Raw genomic sequence first — 11,305 nt, 5'->3', positions numbered from 1 at the left:
ACTGGTCAGGCTGCAGTGGGAGTACTGCATCCAGTTCTGGGCGCTGCACTTCAAGAGGAATGTGGACAACACGGAGAGGGTCCAGAGGAGGGCCACTCGCATGATCAGGGGGCAACAGGGCAGGCCCTAAGAGGAGAGGCTACAGGACCTGAACCTGTTCAGCCTCCACAAGAGAAGGCTGACGGGGGACCTAGTGGCTCGTTACAAACTAGTCAGAGGGGACCAGCAGGCATTGGGGGGAGTCCCTGTTCCCCCGAGCACTGTCAGGAGTGACCAGGAATAATGGTCACAAGCTGGCAGAGGGTAGACTTAGGCTAGATATCAGGAGGCGCTACTTCATGGTCAGGGCAGCTAGGGTCTGGAACCAACTTCCAAGAGAAGTGGTGCTGGCTCCTACCCTTGGGGTCTTTAAGCGGAGGCTAGATGAACACCTTGCTGGGGTCATGTGACCCCAGTACTCTTTCCTGTCATGGCACGGGGTCTGAGTTGATGATCTGCTCAGGTCCCTTCTGACCCTAGAAACTACGAAGCTATGAAACACTAAGGGAGACACTCGTTTGCATAAACCTAAGGATTCTTCACTTACCCTACACTGGAAATATGGCAATACCCCAACTGCATTTCAGATACAGGGAAATTGATATTTAGCTTTAGTCACTGCCTCATTTCAACCTTAGTCTTTAGCTGGAAGAAACCTGAATCAGTTATGGGGGAGGGAGGGGTGTTGTAGCCATGTTGGTCTAAGGACAAATTTTTCCAACTATTTAAGTTGGTCTAATAAAAGATATCAGATTCACCCAAGGAACCTTGTCTGCCTGAATCAGTTACAACATTTATGGCTCAGTGGTAATTTTCTGAATAGGTATGGTATGAAATTGTGTCAGGGTATTTTAATTAATCTTAAGGAATGCCAATTCAAAAGAAAGCAAAGTGACCAGATTCCTGGAGGCTGTGTTTTCAGAAATACACATATTTGCTGTATATGCAAAAAATGCAGCCTCATGGGAGGGTGGGGGCTACAAATTCATTCTTACCCTACCAGAAATTAAATTGCAATTGTTCATGCAATAAAAAGTTGCAATTGTAATTCTGTGGTTTGTACGTGCTACTTCACTCTCAAGCTCTAGCTTGGCTTCAGGAGGATTACACAATTCACAGTTGCAGCCCTTGCTGCATTAAGAAGTTTCAAGAATAATTGTGAGGAATGTTGGTATAATTATCTAAGGATACTGCACTGTAGTTTCATGAACACTGTCACCTGGTTAAGGAAATCAAGTTATTGTATTATATGTTAAGACTTTCCTGCATGAATGCATAGATCTAACTTAATAGGGTGCTGCTGGGAAAAAAACAAGCAGAAAAGCAACACAATGGATCTAGATAAGTAACCTCCCAGTAAACACTTCCAGGCTGCATGCTGAAAAGACAGCTCTTTTGCAAGAGATCAAACACACTGAATCTGTGCTTTTGTTCTTTTAAAGGCTTCCCAAGAAGGGAAGGGGAGGAGCCCTTACCGGCTGAGAAGGGAAGATGTTGATGCAGGGAATGTGCCAAAAGGAGTCTGAAGGATTTGGGCCTTTCCCCAGATCCAGGCAATAAGCTAGGAAACCTGAACAGAAACCAGTTTACTGCTTTAGATCTTTTTCTTTTAAATGTTCTTTTACTCTCAAACACTACAAGGAGGCTCTACAGCTGCTGGTTACAGCCATCTTTGCTCCTCCTGAAGGGTGCAACAAAACCCCAGGGAACCAAAGATAAATCCAGGTCTGCTGAGATTCACAGCCATTTACGCCTGGAAGGGACCTCATGAGACCATCGGGTCCAGCCCGCAATGATCCTAGGTGAATGAAACCCAGGTGCAGTTCAAGAGGGTGAAATTCTCCCACTAGACAAGGTGACAAAGGCTTGCTACCTAAAAGGGAGGTGGGCTCAAAAGGAAATGAAAAACAAAAAAAACCCACAGTAGAGGTCAAAAGTGCAATTAGTCCAAAAACTGTGGTAGTGGCAGTAAGAAAAACCAAACAAACTGCTAGCCACCACTTCCTAAGCATAATCAGATGTAGTAAGACCAGAGTAAAACCAAAAACCAGCTCAGTGAGATGTAGTTAACAATATTAGTTTGTAGTTAGGCAGAAGGCAGGCCAGGGTGGCAGCTTTGATTGGAAAAATGTACAAGGGTGCAGGCACATAACAAATGTACATCTCTGTAAAGGTAGACTGCACCAGGGTAAATGCAAAGCAAACACAAAGCTGTATACTCCACTCTGGAGTAAGAGTTACCTCCCAGGAAGACAGGAGTAATTACACACTAATGTATGTTAAATTAATGGATGGATCATGTTCATCCCAAGGTAACTGCAAGTGGCAAGGGATCTGCTGCAGGCAGTTACCTCAGGAGAACCGCTCATTAGCAAATTTCAGCAGCCGTTTCGTTTTCCAAGTGTTTCGGGCTGTTTTGGCACCTGAAACACCAAATCCGAATAGAAACAGAAGGCTCTGAAACAGCTCTGAAATTAATCAGAAAGCTCCGAAAGATTTGGAGAATATCAGAGTTTTGGGGCTGGGCTTACAGGGAAACAAAAACTAAGAGGGAGGTGAAAGGAGGGAGGGAAGGACTGCTCTGATATTGACATTTAGCCCCCTGTTCGATTACCCAGCTCTCTGACCGTTTCCCCAGCTCTTCCCTGGGGACACAGGCCCCTGATCTGCATGCAGGGTTTCAGCAGGCTGGGGCCAGCAGCAGCAGCTCAGCGCAGCCCACACCAAGAAGACTGCAGTGCTGCCACTGGCCTCAGCATGAGCAGTAGCCTGCTGAAACCCGATGCGCAGATCCGGGGGCCCACACCCCTCGGAAACAGGTGGGGAATTAAACCAGGGGCTGGGAAATCCCTGCTGCACAACCTAGCTCTGCAGGGAGCAGCGAACTCCATCAGGGTCTCCTCCCTACCACTGCCTGCCCTGGATCTCTGCTCCCTGTGGAGCCAGGTTGCATGGCAGTGACAAGTAACCCACTGCCCTGTCCTGCTCCCCACTAGGGCCCTGCAGCCCCACCCAGCGGGGTAGGGCTGCGCAAAACTTCCCTTGCAGCCTGCTCAAAACAGATTCAGCCAAAACTAAATAGGACAGTGATCCAAAACACTGAAACGAAATCACTGTCCTCTGAAATGGCTGAATCCAAAAAGAATTTAAAAAACCCGTTTCACACAGTCCTACTGCTCATTTATCTACTCCAGAAATTGTTGCAATCTGTATCTGTATACAGAACAATGTTAGCAACACCACTGATAATGTGCCGCTTTTCTACATATTAATCTCCACTGAACCTGCATGGGATTTGGGCTCTTAAAATGACTAAGGCACTCTGAAAAATGTAACCCTTGACCCCTTACATTTAGAAAGTATTAGTATTACTTTCTAATAATCATCTGAAGAATCCTTGTACCTCAATCCTTCTAATGAAGATCTCACCTTCATGCCAAAGGTGAATATGGTGATGAAAACCTTCAGGATAAGTGCTAAAGCCAGCTGCCACATCGCTGTGTAGACTCCTGGGCCAGCAGCACGGTCTGGCAGATCATCTCCTTTGGTGCTGTTGAAGTTACTCACATACTCACAGAGCTTGGAGTAGTCTAGAATCCCACAGTCATTGAACAGTTCAGAAATGAGTTCACTGGTGCTCATACGAGTGTACTCATTGGGAAAGGCTAGGATGGCTGTGACAGCAGTCACAACCAAAACCTCCAGAACAGGATACCTGCCAAGTTTGGTTGTCTTTCGTCTCCTACACCAGGCAATGTTGCTGCGAATAAAGAAAGCTCCCCACAAACCACCAAATATTCCTAGGAGGATGAACGGCACAAGCTCCAGAAGATGCCAAGGTGTGTGGAACTCAACGTAAAACAGAACGAGGCGGCTGTTTCCAAAGGGGTTGATGGAGCGTAAAGTAAATGCTGCTACTAGTGCAGCAAAGAAAGATCTCCACAGCGTCTTCAGAGGAAAATAATAACTGACCTACAAAAAAAGAAAAGGCAGATTCAGTTATTTATTTCAAGAGGTCCAATGAGAATCACATGGCATAAAAGCTGGAAAAATGAATTTCTTCAGTAAGCTGCAGAATCAAGACAGTGACATTTTTAAAAAAATCCTCTAAAGTAACTGAGAAATAGCAGTAGCTGTAAGGGCCGCTGCTTCACTGAAAAAACACTCTTTTCTAATGTTGAAGTATGATGAGAATGGCATAACCACAGAGAACTCCCAGGTGTCAGACTAATTCCACTGTTTTGAATCAAGTCAGATGACTTCCAAGTTGTATTTTTTTTTTTTTTTTAATTTAAGCAGAGAGCACAGGGCATCTAGATAGCTTTGCTGGTTAATAATTCAATATAAGATCAAGTGTCCAGGCCTGAACTTGAGTTACATTTTTGGCCAACCACAAAGAAACTCATCTTCCACATGATCCAATCCTATCATCTGCTCCATTAAAAGGGACACCCTGAAGATAGGCAGCATTATTTTGATAACACTGCATCTTACAAATTGCCAGTAGCCAAATCCAAATACCTGGTTATGCATCAACAATTAATTTTGTATGTTGTACAAGAGCTAAGCCTTCCCACAGCGATTACTGTGACAGTTACTCACTTGGAACAAGAATGAAATAATTGCCAATCTAAGATTAAAAGTAGAGAAGAGCAAATGATCCATATTTCTGTGGCCACAAAAAACTACTACAAAATTCAATGAAGTCAGAAGTCTACCAGAGCATGACTAGTACAGAGAATCTAGGTCAAGACTGAAGTATTGGGGAAGGGCTTTTTTATACTTGGAGGGATGTGGAAAACAAGGCTGCAGAAACAGAGAAGTCAGGAACAGAGTGCACTGGCAGAGCCCTGCATGGTTAGCTAGCAGTGTTGCTAAAAAGGGCAAGGCACTAACACATTCCCAGAAGTTAACTCTCCAACATTCATAGCATTCAGCTGAATTGCACAAGCTTTGCCAGCTACAGTAAATACTCCAAAGAATATTTAACTGGCTACCCCTCTACATCAAAACAGACATGGAGAAGACTGAAGTAATGCATCCAGCTTGCCAGAAGCCAATGTGCGCATGCAGCTTCCCAGAAGCCAATACAAAGTTTAGGTTACCTCTTCCAGACTAAACAACACCCCTCCAATAGGTGCGCCAAAAGCTACTGACACACCAGCGGCTGCAGCTGCAGATAAAACCTAGAAGAGAAAAGTTAGAAATCATACACAAGAATGCTCCTCTACTTAAGCAAATAGACTGAGTCTCTCAATTTACTCTTCTAGAACTTGCTTAATACATGAATTAAGAAATAAAGCAACTTAAGTAATTTGAAGACATGTAAAGTTCCAAAAGAAGCTAAAAACATTGCCATTAAAGATTTAAATTGCTTAGTTTCCCAAACCTGGCAATCCTGATGCAATTTACAACTGCATCCAATCATTTCCTTCCCAACATTAATGTTCATTATTTGTTTTGGAAAAAGTTTCAGAAAATACCTAAGTCACAGCTGCATCTTACCATACACACAACATTTTTGCCGCATTAATTTTATCCCCGAAAAGAAGTATATGGCCCATACACTCTGTTGGTTACAGTAATCAAGGAGTTAAATTGTAAACGAGAGACAGTATTGCAGTTACCATGATTCCATGTGACCAACCTATTCTTTATAGCGTGGCTTTTATGCTTAGTGGAAGACAATGCAACTAACATTAGACATCTCTCAGTAAATATTTGTCAATGAGTTGTCAGAAAATATATCAGGTAAAGAAGCAACACTTTTGATTAATATTGTCCTGTTAACTAGCTTCTCAGACCACATCTGTCACCACAGTATCCAAGTGTCAGAAGGCCCATTCCTTCAGCCAATATTCATATTGAGTTGATCTTACTGACCTAGTTGGCCCTGCTGGCATTAATAGACTTGTGTGAGTACATATACAGTGAAGAGCTGGCTCTCTAGCAAGTAACACTGCACACCACAATCAGGTTGCATCTGATGAATTCCCGTCCTCTGCAGGCTTTGGAAATGCCTTAGTCTCTTAGCAATATTTTGCCAATGGAAGCCAAAGCATAAATGCCTTTGCTCCAAACAAATATTGCATAGGAGTGCAATTAAGAACATGCAAAAACAGAAACCATTTTATATTCAGCATGTAGTACCAAACTCACAAAAAAAAAAAATCTTTCCCCACAACGTAAACACTTGTTTTACCTCCCTGCGCTTGGCTTCATTCTTCCTGTATTTGACGAAAAGATGACACAAGATGTTTCCACAACAGCAGGCGACGTGCACCAGGGGGCCCTCTTTTCCCAAACTCAAGCCAGATGACACTGCCAACACCAAGGTAATGGTTTTGATGATCAGGGTCCACTTGCCCAAATAGCCTCTAATGATGAAACCGCTTAAGATTGTTTTGATCTGAAAGTCAAAACACAAACTTCAGTGCTCAAATGAAAGCCTGCAGATATGGGCACAAAGTAGCTGGATCTCTAATAGGGGCTGCTCCACTGTCAGGGGTGCTCTCCTTTACTGCTTTTCTTTGGGTAACACTCCAAGGACCATGTCACACCTTATATTTAGAGCATGTTAACTGCACTTAAATGCAAGCATTCAAGCAGGAAAACAAGTGCAATTATACTGTAGCAAAGTCAAAACTTTTTGCTGGAGGAGTATCTCCAGATCATACTAAGATGTACTCAGTTATCTCCACAGACCAGTCCAATGATAATACAAACGCAGCTCACAGATTTTTGGTGATTTGAACAAGCCCTGGTGCATGTCTGCCACAGATCCAGTGGCAGGAGCAACACCCTGCTCTCCATGACTTCCTTCATCTGCCACCAATGGCACAGATCAAGCTTGCCAAGCATGCCAGGGGCAGGTCCTCCTGGGATGGGTAAAGCTGGGCACTGGGCAAAGACAGTTCAATCTCTGGGTCTGGGGGCTGCACATCCTAATGAGCAAGCATGCAAGCTGTGGCACCTACTGCTGGGCTCGGTGTACGGGACAGGGAAGGGAGGCAGGGGCCACAGCCAGCTCCAGCCCTGTTCAGAGCAGACTGAGAACATAGTAAGCATTACTGTTTCCTAGTTGATATGGTCGGAAGGGACCTGAGCAGACCACCAAGTCTGACCCCCTGCCATGGCAGGAAAGAAAGCAAGCTGTGGTTAAATGACCCCAGCCAGGTGATTATCTAGCCTCCTTCTGAAGACCCCCCAGGGTAGGAGTGAACCCCACTTCTCTTGGAAGTTGGTTCCAGATACTAGCCACCCTGACTGTGAAGTAGCACCTCCTGATATCTAGCCTGAATCTACTCTCAATCAACTTAAGGCCGTTATTCCTCATTACTCCAGGTAGTGCTCGAGGGAAGAGGGACTCTCCCATTGCCTGCTGGTCCCCCTTGGCCAGTTTGTAGACTGCCACCAGATCCTCCCTCAGCCTTCTCTTGTGGAGGCTGAACAGGATCAGGTCCTGCTCGTAGGGCCTGCCTTGCTGCCGCCTGATCATAAAAGTGGACCTCCTCTGGAGCCTCTCAATGCTGTCCAGATCCCTCCTGAAGTGCGACACCCAGAACTGGACGCAGTACTCCAACTGCAGCCTGACCAGTGTGCTGCATAGAGGGGAGGATCACCTTCTTGGACCTGCTTGTGATGCATCTGTGGATGCACGACAAGGTGTGGTTAGCCTTCCTGATCACATCCCCACATTGGCAGCTCATGGTCATTTTGGAATCAGTAATGACACCAAGATCCTTTTCTGCCTCTGTACTGACTAGAAGGGGTTCCGCAGCCTGTAGATCAGCTGCTGGTTCTTCCTCCCCAGGGGCAGTACCTTGCACTTGTCAGTATTGAATCCCATCCTGTTCTCATCCATCCACCCCTGTAACCTGTCTAGATCTAATTGCAGCCTGTCCCTCTCCTCCAGCGTGCCCATTTCTACCTTTTAGAATGAGAATGCTTACTACATTTAATACAGCATGGGAATGATGCTTCAGATTAAACACATGGTAAACATGCCGTGTGACAAGACTCTAAGAAGAGTGCAAAACAAATAGTTTAATCCTTCAGTGCAACTAAAACCCAAACTTAACTGTGCTGTCACTACCTTCTTGATTCCTATCCCTGACAAGCAAATTTCTGTTATTAGCTACGGTCAGTGAGACTGCACTTTAAGTACTATACAAAGAGTGTTTCTCTACTAGTTTTATCACTACATGTCTACGGGGATGTACTTGAAATGATTATTTGGGCTAAGTACAGTCAAAAAGCCCCAGGTTCAAATGGTTCAATCTTTGCAGGTTTCTCTAAACTCTGCTGATTGAACCAATAAGCAAGTGAACAGACATTCACTTTTGAAACCAGAAAGGCAGCCAGACCCCTGCAGTGGCCCATACCAGTAGCCAGGGTGCTATAAAGCACGCCTCCCAGCCACTGCCGAAGGCACCCAAATACAACCAAGCAAGGCTCATCCTTGATTGGCTGGCCAGTATACGTCTCCCAAAACCTTGCCCTTCCTCACCAGGGCAGGTAACAGCCCTCCAGCCTCAGAGGTGATTCTCTGCCCCTGGCAGGGTCTTCCCAAACCTTGCCCCTGGTACATAGTCCTGCCTTGTTACAGGGCTTCATATTAGACTTTAGGGTTGGGGGGAGAAAACAACCCTCCTCCCCCCGGTCAGGTGCTACCTTGTGGAGGGGATAGAGACAGGAAAAGCCTGAAGCTGGGTCTTTATTCCCCGCTCCTATCTGGAGCCAGGAGCTATTCCCCTAGCTCAGGGATGGGCAAAGTGGCCCATCCAGGTGGCAGGTGGATTGCATTTCCCATCAGCCCCTGCCCACATGGCTGGGGCTGGTCTCCATGGAGACCACAACTGCAGCTGGGCTGTGAAAGCTTAAGGCTGCGGTTGCCATGGAGACCAGGCCCCAGATGCGCTGGCAGGGGGCTGCTTTGGAGCCACTGGGATCTTGCGATAGGAGCACCTTGCTCCAGGGCCAGGGCAGAGCCATGATCTGTAGCCTGCACGCTCTGTGCAGGGACACATAGGCAGGCGATCGCAGCTCTGCCCCTGCTCTAAACCAGGCTGTCACCGCTGCAAGGAGCCAGGGCAGAGCTGCAATCCCCTGCCTGTGTGCCCCTGCCTGGAACATGCAGGGTATGGATCATGGCTCTGCCCTGGCTCCAGAGCAAGCTGCTCCCATCGTAAGATCCTAGCGGCTCTGGAGCAGCCCCTTGCCTTACTCTGCCATGCGCCCTGCCAGGATGCTGGGGCTGGTCTCCATGGCAACCCCAGCCCTGCGCTTTCACACACAGCTGCAGTCTCCATGGAGACTAGCTCCAGCCATGCGTACAGGTGGCTGGGAAAAGGAGTCCACTGCCAATCAGATCCAGCCCGTGGGACAGACTTTGTCTGTCCCTACCCTAGCCCCTATTCCCCCAGGCCAGCTGAGGAGAGGGATGGGGAGCCCAACCTGCCCCCCCCCCCCCAGCACTACACCCCCAGCCCCAACTGCCTGGTGGGGGGAAAGCCCATGGAGGCTTCCCCCATACTGTCCTGCTCAAACTGGAAGCAAGCTGGGAGCCAGGGGTGCGGTCAGGTCAGCTGGAGGTGGGTTAGGGGGAACCCCGCTGGCCCTGCACCAACTTGCCTGCTTGGTGCAGGGTGGAAGCCCACAGAGACTCTCCCCATTTCCCCATGCCCAAGCTGGGTGCCAGCTGGGAGCCATGGATGGGATAGGGAGCCTACATGGCCCTCTCCCTATGCCACGCAAACCCTGTCTGGGGGAACAGACGGGCAAGGCAGACCCTTCTCCACTGCAGCAGACAGCACAGCCCAGGGATGCAAAGCAACCTGAGATGATGGGGAACTGTGGGTTAACTTGAATTGGCAAGAGAACTGGAACAGAAATTCCTAAACCTGTTTGACCTAAATCAGTTAAGTCTAACATTATTTATATGCGACTTCTGTCCCTAGTTTGAAGACACTAGAAACTTCACTGTTTTAATGGTGAAATTTTAAGCATTAATTAGAACTTCCTATGAAATTTCTTCCCAAGTTTTATCTGCAAGAAAGTCTAGTTTTTCATGATTAATGCTCAACCCAAAGAATATACTTCAGCCAAACAAATCAAGTGTTTTTAAAACTCTTTCAGGAAAGAAAACAGATAAACAGTCTGACTCACCTCTGGGATTCCTGAGCCACAGGCATAAGGAGCAAACCCCTTGACAAGTGACACAGCCAGGAGGGAGAACAATAAGGCCCAGATAACATACATAAAGTAATTGAGAATGTACGCAAATGCACCCTGAAATGCACAGAAAAACAAACAGTGATTTAGACAGCAATCCCACATCAAAATCATGTCACCTATGAAACAAGCAGTAGCTTAAAAAAAAGCCCGTATTGTATAGTGTGGTCAACATTAAAATTAAAATTGCTTGGTAACGTGTGATGCACTAGCATCACACCTTAATCTGCGCTAGCTGATAGTGACATTCATGGGATCAGTGGAAGAATAAAGATATACACTATCACTTGTACAAGAATATCTTAGTGACTGGATGTGGTAGTGTTTTAAACAGAGAAATACCCTAACCTAAGTTTTTAATCCTGTTAAAAAACAAACAAACAAAGTTGCACATTACCTTAAACCAGGAAGAAAATGCTTTGTAAGACTATTCAAATGGCTATTAACACACTGATACCTTTTCACAATGTCATAAGTTTTTGCTACCCTCGTTAGATATAAATGAAAAAAAGGCAACTGAGTTTTCCATAATACTGAAAGAAACCAGCTGTCATCAAGTCTGAAAACTGCTCCCCAACCCCAGACATAATGTGTTTGTAGTATACAGTTGCAGTATGTCACAAAAAAATAAAAATAATCAGCAAGCAACAACTATGAGCAACAGAAAAATTCTTACTGTACATCACCTCTTTTGTGCCAATAATAAGCTGAGACCAAATCCTCCATTCTGAACACGTGTCCCTATCTTCAAAGGATGTCTCAGCTTTCCAGCAGCAGTGCTCATGGTTAAGCCAAAATCCTTTTAGACACACCCCTTCTTTCAAGTCTGTCATCCAGTGGGCAGAAATATCTATCAGACCAGCTAAGGAACCTAATTTTAAAACAGAGAGAAATATTAGGGATGATCTCATACAGACTGGGTACACCTGAATGCACTGCCAAACACTCTGGCACACGTTAACTGTAGTGACAAAGTATTTCTACATTATAGAACAAACATCAATTTAAAAGCTAAAAAGAAAAGCTTTATTTT

At 45.8% G+C, this 11,305-nt stretch overlaps 1 protein-coding gene across 3 annotated transcripts in view; it reads right to left on the bottom strand.

Annotated features, from left to right (window-relative positions):
* Positions 1-11,305, bottom strand: part of LOC109311071 (H(+)/Cl(-) exchange transporter 5) — a 44,405-nt gene that overhangs the window by 11,571 nt on the left and 21,529 nt on the right. For all 3 annotated transcript variants that reach the window (XM_019536498.1, XM_019536500.1, XM_019536499.1), the window contains exons 4-8: positions 10,959-11,143; positions 10,207-10,329; positions 6,242-6,448; positions 5,145-5,225; positions 3,469-4,011 (exon numbers count right to left, since the gene is read on the bottom strand). In XM_019536498.1, coding sequence (XP_019392043.1) covers positions 3,469-4,011; positions 5,145-5,225; positions 6,242-6,448; positions 10,207-10,329; positions 10,959-11,143 — 1,139 coding nt within the window. The remainder of the gene's footprint in view (positions 1-3,468; positions 4,012-5,144; positions 5,226-6,241; positions 6,449-10,206; positions 10,330-10,958; positions 11,144-11,305) is intronic.

The sequence above is a fragment of the Crocodylus porosus genome, unplaced genomic scaffold, assembly GCF_001723895.1.
Source record: "Crocodylus porosus isolate Cpor-Errol unplaced genomic scaffold, CroPor_comp1, whole genome shotgun sequence".
Taxonomy (NCBI): domain Eukaryota; kingdom Metazoa; phylum Chordata; order Crocodylia; family Crocodylidae; genus Crocodylus; species Crocodylus porosus.
Note: the sequence above shows the minus strand (reverse complement) of the source record. Positions and strands in the feature narration are given on the sequence as shown.